The sequence below is a fragment of the Neoarius graeffei genome, chromosome 3, assembly GCF_027579695.1.
Source record: "Neoarius graeffei isolate fNeoGra1 chromosome 3, fNeoGra1.pri, whole genome shotgun sequence".
Classification (NCBI taxonomy): domain Eukaryota; kingdom Metazoa; phylum Chordata; class Actinopteri; order Siluriformes; family Ariidae; genus Neoarius; species Neoarius graeffei.
Window position 1 is genome coordinate 74,506,487 of NC_083571.1, and position 7,401 is coordinate 74,513,887.

Below are 7,401 nucleotides of genomic sequence, written 5' to 3' on the forward strand. Positions count from 1 at the left end.
ATGTGGTGTTCTATTTACTTATTTTACTATTGTTTTTATTTATTATATTATTTGTTTCTGTACACTTTTCTGGGTAGAGCTCCCACAATTTCGTTGTACCCTACTGTGCAATGACAATAAAAGTATATTCTGTTATTATTATTATTTTAGTAGTTTGAAGCTGGCAGCACGGTGGTGTAGTGGTTAGCACTGTTGCCTCACAGCAAGAAGGTTCTGGGTTCGAGCCCAGTGGCCGGCGAGGGCCTTTCTGTGTGGCGTTTGCATGTTCTCCCCGTGTCCGCGTGGGTTTCCTCCGGGTGCTCCGGTTTCCCCCACAGTCCAAAGACATGCAGGTTAGGTTAACTGGTGACTCTAAATTGACTGTAGGTGTGAATGTGAGTGTGAATGGTTGTTTGTCTCTATGTGTCAGCCCTGTGATGACCTGGCGACTTGTCCATGTGTACCCCGCCTCTCACCCATAGTCAGCTGGGATAGGCTTCAGCTTGCCCACGACCCTGCGCAGGATAAGTGGTTATGGATAATGGACGGATTGATGGATAGTTTGAAGCCCAGGCTTATAGTAAAAGTGAGATTTATCCTCTCATGTCTATAGTCAAAAAGTCTCTCCTGTGCCAGTCTCCCATCCCAGTACTAATCGGGCCCTTGAGGCACATTAGGCAGCACCGATCTCCGTTTCAGTAGCCCTCAGCCTCTCCTCTATTTCATAGCTAGGGTTACAGTGAGGTCCAGGTCCTCTGGTAACCGCGAGAGTTTGACTCCCTGCTCACATCTGTATTGCGACGCCTCACCTGATGGCAGTAGGTACCATTGTTATGATGGTCTTTGGTTTCCGACCATGAGTAGAACTCACGATCTGCCAGTCAAGCAGCGGACACACTAATCACTCGGCCAACTCACAGTCTTCTGTCTATAAATGAATAATCATTTCTGTGGAGCAGGACAGAGAGGGAGACAGAGAGAGAAAGACAGACTGAGGCTTTGTGTTACATCCGAGACTTTAATAAGTAAAAAGCTGCAGGATCGAGTGAGCAGTTAGGATGAATTAGCAGAAGCACTGCTCGTCCCTGATATGCTGTCTTTGTGTGAAGAGTGTGAGCTGAGTTTAGTCAGCTGGTGTGTGTGTGTGTGTGTGTGTGTGTGTGTGTGTGTGTGTGTGTGTGTGTGTGTGTGTGTGTGTGTCACAGAGATGAGCAGGAAGAAAAGCCATGACTATGTGAAGCTCAGACAGAAGAAATGTGTTTATTGTCAGAGAGAACACAGTCAGATTCACCTGTATGACTCTGGTGCTGAACTGAGTGTGTACTGGATGTTTTTATTATAAATATTAGATTAGTTTACTGTTGCTGTGGTGAGTTTGGGTGGGACACACCACTATCTGTCATGTCCTGCTGCTGGCTGATAACAGTGTGTGTGTGTGTGTGTGTGTGTGTGTGTGTGTGTGTGTGTGTGTGTGTGAGGAGAGACCCATGCTGTGCTATTAAAACCTTGAACGTGTCATTTTCTCAGTCATAAAATCAGTCCTGGAGGCAGGTGAGAGCATCACTCTGATGAGGACAGAAATTAAAGTCTAAATATCATGATGTTCTGAGATCACGACTAAAACATATGGCGCTGATGTAAATCTACTTTCGAGACACCTGATGTCCTCAAACAGACTCAGTCCTCAGTTTGATCCTCATGTCGCAGTGTTTTCAGTTTCTCTGGAGAATCCAACCATACATGGATCTCTACGTGCTGATTGGTCAGTGTTTTGTCTCCCTGACAACCCTGTCTGTAAGCAGAGGCCTGTGTGGCGTGGCCTGTTTGCATATTCAAATGAGAAATGTGAACATCAGTGCTTGTATCCAAATTGCTTAAATGCTGCCGTGTCGTACGCTGTGTGTGTGTCCTATACGAGTTGCATCCATTTCTCTGCGTTTCTTTTACCAGAATTTCAATCCCAGAAAACAAAACCATGTTAAAAACTAAGGAAACAGGATTTATGTGCAGCGTACAACTCAGAGGCTGGAAGTGCTCTACATTAACAGATTTAAAGTATTACCTCTGTGTTGAACAAACAGAAAGATTAAAGGGGAATTATTGGTGATATAAACCATGTCAGATGACCAGCTGGCTTTCGCTCTGCAGTCTGATTCTTTTATTCTGTAAAGGCAGAGGGAATTGTGAAATTTGTAAAGCAGAAGCTGAAATGTTTTGTGTGTGTGTGTGTGTGTGTGTGTGTCAGTGTTTCTGCTTTGTTCTTTTCCTCGACACACAGCCGCGTCTCTTTTTTTTTTTTTTTTCCCTCTAACATGGGACGTTTTTGGTTTTCTCATACTATATGTTTGAAACTCATTAATTATGTTTTCTGTGTGTGATTTTCACCTACTTGCAGCTCTACAATGCTGACCTTTGACCTCTTCAGTTCTAACCCTGAAGCCGTGAAACAGCAGCAGAGCATTATGGGTCACAGTAGCAGCAGCTGGACAGACGAACATGTGGAAGAACAGATTCCTGAGGAGAAGAGCAAGCCCATAAAGCTTGGATGAATGGTTTTAGATCATACATCATATCAGATCTCATTTATATTCTGCATTAAAAACTTTTTCTGGACAGAAGTTCAATTATATTTTTATTTAGATTGTAGTTAAAAATCATGCAGCAATTTATACCAAAAAAATCTTATAAATGGAAGATCATGTTGCTCACAAAACTCAATCACTCAGGGCGCCTTTAAACCCCACCCACACGCTGGCCGTTCAGGACTGGCTTGGGGTCCGACGCCCTCTGTGACCCCGTGACCCCCACCATGGCCAGTGGGAAAGCATCAATTGGCCCAACAAATGAGAGCCTCGTACCTGAACGTCCTTCCTCTCCAGAACCTTCTGCATCCTGTGACCTAGATCCCAAACATGAACAAAGATCTCACCCGAACTCTTTGACTAAAGCTCCAGCTGCTCCTCCACCTCCACCTCTGCCTCCTCCACCTCCACCCTACGCCCCAACCACACCCGCTCCTCCACATGGCTCACGCAAGAAACGGCGAGTTCGCAGCTTCTACTGGAAGCCCATTCCGGAGGAGAAGGTCCGCGGCAAACCCAACATATGGACGCTGGCCGTGAGACAGCAACACTACCAGATCGACGTGAGGAGTGTGGAGGAGCTGTTTGGCCAGCAGGAGGCACCGCAAACGCAGAGCTCCAACCGTAACCCTCGAATAGGAACGGGCAGAGGTCCTTTCAAGGAGAGCAAAGATGAGGTGAGCGTGTGCATTGTCAGAGAAATCCTCCTCCGATAAACTGCCATTTATTCACATCAATTTATGATCTAATCTATCGTCTGATCTAATATATAATCTAATAAAGCTCATGTATGATATCTGACATGAAACTCCTCCTTATGTAAAAGCCACATCTTGTTCTGGACTTATTCAGGAGTTTTAATCATGAATAAAGTCAGAGTTGAAACAGAGAGATAGCATTATTGTTTAGAAGAAAAACATTCGTGTACAGTGTAATGTGTGAACAGCAAACAGACACGCCCTGTGTCCGAAATCGCTCACTACTCACTATACAGTGGACTATATAGTGAGTTCACCATTTTGTAGTGCTGTCTGAATGTATAGTGAGAATTATTACACCCTATATAGTGCACTCAATGTATCCCACAATGCACCGTGAAAAGTAGTGGAGAACCGATGGTCACTAACCAAGCAATATATTGCTGGGTTTCACGTGATGTCACATCCACCTCATTAGTTATTCAAAACTTTAGCTGGTGGTCTACCGAAGCTCAGTTGACAAAGCTTTTGTACGGAGAAGGTGCATTGCTCGCATGAAAAATGCCTTACGCTTGCGTTGTTTTAGGTTGTTCGAATCGATCAAACCATGAAACTGATAAGTTTCTTCAGGGTTCCCTGTGAACTAATTAAAAAGGGTGAACGAACACAGGATTTCACAAAAAGACGTCGAGAAAGGCGGCTTTTGAAGCTCTCACTGAAATCGAAAGGAGCTAAGTCGAAGCATGCTAGAGTTTGCAGTGATCACTTGGCAAAAGGTTTGTATCTCCCCCTCAGCTGTCCTTAGTATTTTCTAAGTACTTTTATTGCTATGTGTTGTTATTTTACAATACTTTCTTAGTCACGAAGCGCTAAAGTCCCCAGCTGTTTCTTTGTTTACTCCTCACAAAGTCCATATGCATGAAGGTCGCAACAAAATTCTTACCCAGCCATACAGTTACAATGCGCTGTGATCGCTTCTCTGTCTTATTTAACTAAGATCCAGGTCTTTAAAGGGGTTTCTGATGATCTTTGTGAATGATTGATTTACCTGAGAGATGAGGGCCAACACAAGTGAGAATCAAGTGAACCGTTGTTTGTTTACACTTCAATTTGCAGTGCTTTGTTGTAAAGATGTGAACGAAAAGCTAAAAAAAAAAACTTACACAGGCAAAAACAATACAGGATTCATTCGGCAGCGACTTGATACCGAGGTCCTTTACCCAGCCACATACAAAACAATTGTAAGCCTCCATACTCTTCCACGCTTTCATCTGTTTTGTGGTGGAGAAGGATGTCTGCAATACCAGATAGTTCGAGATGTCGGGGAACTCGACTGAAGGATAGTTTTCGAGATCGTATGACAAATCCTTCTTTCCCAGACTGCAGGGGTCGATTCCATTGCACATAGCAATCTTCTGAATACAGTGCCTTGAAAAAGTATTCATACCCCTTGAACTTTTTCACATTTTTCCACCTTACAACCACGAACTTAAAAGTTTTTTATTGAGATTTTATGTGATAGACCAACACAGAGTAACACAATTGTGAAGTGAAACGAAAATGATAAATGGTCTTCAAAATTTTAAACAAATAAAAATCTGAAAAATGTGATGTGCATTAGTATTCAGCCCCCCTGCGTCAATACTTTGTAGAGCCACCTTTTGCTGCAATTACAGCTGCAAGTCTTTTGTGGTATGTCTCTACCAGCTTTGCACATCTAGACACTGAAACTTTTGCCCATTCTTCTTTGCAAAATAGCTCAAGCTCAGCCAGATCGGATGGAGAGCGTCTGTGAACAGCAATTTTCAAGTCTTGCCACAGATGCTCAATGGGATTAAGGTCTGGACTTTGACTGGGCCATTCTAACACATGAATATTCTTTGATCTAAACCATTCCATTGTAGCTCTGGCTGTATGTTTAGGGTCATTGTCTTGCTGGAAGGTGAATCTCCTTCCCAATCTCAAGTCTTTTGCAGCTTCCAACAGGTTTTCTTCCAGGATTGCCCTGTATTTAGCTCCATCCATCTTCCCATCAACTCTGACCAGCTTCCCTGTCCTTGCTGAAGAAAAGCATCCCCATAGCATGATGCTGCCATCACCATGTTTCACAGTGGGGATGGCGTGTGCAGGGTGATGAGCAGTGTTAGTTTTCTACCACACATAGCGCTTTGCATTTAGGCCAAAAAGTTCAACTTTGGTCTCATCTGACCAAAGCACCTTCTTCCACATGTTTGCTGTGTCCCCTACATGGCTTCTGGCAAACTGCAAACAGGACTTCTTATGCCTGTCTTTCAACAATGGTTTTCTTCTTGACACTCTTCCAAAAAGGCCAGATTTGTGGAGTGTACGACTTATAGTTGTCCTGTGCACAGATTCTCCCACCTGAGCTGTGGATTTCTGCAGCTCCTCCAGAGTGATCATGGGCCTCTTGGCTGCTTCTCTGACCAGTGCTCTCCTTGCTCGCTCTGTCAGTTTAGGTGGATGGCCATGTCTTGGTAGGTTTGCAGTTGTGCCATACTTTTTCCATTTTTGAATGACGGATTGAACAGTGCTTCTTGAGATGTTCAGAGCTTGGGATATTTTTTATAACCTAACCCTGCTTTAAACTTCTCCAGAACTTTATCCCTGACCTGTCTGGTGAGTTCTTTGGTCTTCATGATGCTGTTTGTTCTTCAGTGTTCTCTAACAAACCACTGAGGCCTTCACAGAACAAGTGTATTTATGCTGAGAGTAAATTACACACAGTAGGACTCTTAACTAATTAGATGACTTCTGAAGGCAATTCAACTGGATTGTATTTAGAGGTATCCAAGTACAGGGGGCTGAATACTAATGCACACCACATTTTTTTCAGATTTTTATTTGTTTAAAATTTTGAAGACCATTTATCATTTTCGTTTCACTTCACAATTATGTGCTACTCTGTGTTGGTCTATCACATAAAATCTCAATAAAAAACTTTTAAGTTCGTGGTTGTAAGGTGGAAAAATGTGAAAAAGTTCAAGGGGTATGAATACTTTTTCAAGGCACTGTATATCTAAAGCCAGCAGTGGCCTCTAGATTGAGCATACTCCAAGTTATCGCTAGCTGTTTGCGCTACGACAGCCGTTTAGACCACCAGCTATTTCACTTCCGGTAAAACCGCTAAGAGAAGTCACGTGACCTGAAACCCAGCAACACCATCATGCATTGCGGTCACGCTGAAATAAAAAGTGTGTTGGGATGAATGGATGGAGGAAGAAACACATTGTAAACGGACATTCAAGTACAGTTAAAAATAGTAAGAGAATAGAAAATAAGCTAAAATAGAATAAGACAGATAAAATGCAAGAATAAAAGTTACAGTGCAGAGCAAAGAATTCATCAAAAGCCTCAAATTTGATTTAATAAAATGCAGCGGCAAAGAAGAAAGTATTCAGCCTTGATTTAAAAGAATTGAAAGATGCAGCAGACACAAAGTGCTTTGTATTTATTAATGTGGGAAATATGCTCAGTATAATGTGTATTTATCACAAAAATGCATGCATGTATTTATTATATTGAAAACCCACCAGCCGACTGATCTGGCACGTTTTAATTGTATGACAGTAATGACGTAAATAACGGCACGGCAGAGTAGTGTCCAAAAGTGTTTTTTCATTTTATCACTGAGCTCACCGTACAGTCCTCTATATAGAATTCCCTAGATAGTGAGTAGTGAATGAGTGTGATTTCAGACACAGGGATGGAGTGTGTGTGTGAGAGAGAGAATGTTCTCGCTCATACTCTGGTAGCTGTAAATAAATCATTTAAAACTTTAATGCACGTGTGTGAATGCTCTCAGCGTGGCTTTAATCAGGACTCTGAGTTCAGACATTTTGTTGAGAACAGTTCTGCATTTTATTGTTTCTGGGTCACGACAGGTTTTTTTTTTTTTCTCAGATCTCTCAGGATTAAAGAAATTCCTCACTATAACAGTGTGACCTAGTTTTAGCCAAAGACTAAATGAATAATTAATTCACACAAACACCATGTAGAACGTCGTCAGCATCCATCATGTCCAGCATATCTCTATACCAGGGGGTATTTAATAGGCGAACTCCAGTCCAATTCCAAATCCAATTTAATCCAGACCAAGCCCTAAATCTGCATGCTAATTGAAT

At 42.4% G+C, this 7,401-nt stretch overlaps 1 protein-coding gene across 2 annotated transcripts in view; it reads left to right on the plus strand.

The window, feature by feature from the left end:
- fhdc1 (FH2 domain containing 1) overlaps nt 1–7,401 on the plus strand; it is a 45,857-nt gene that overhangs the window by 25,429 nt on the left and 13,027 nt on the right. For both annotated transcript variants that reach the window (XM_060917310.1, XM_060917308.1), the window contains one exon: nt 2,375–3,238. In XM_060917310.1, the coding sequence (XP_060773293.1) occupies nt 2,789–3,238 (450 nt within the window). In that variant the 5' untranslated portion in view covers nt 2,375–2,788. The remainder of the gene's footprint in view (nt 1–2,374; nt 3,239–7,401) is intronic.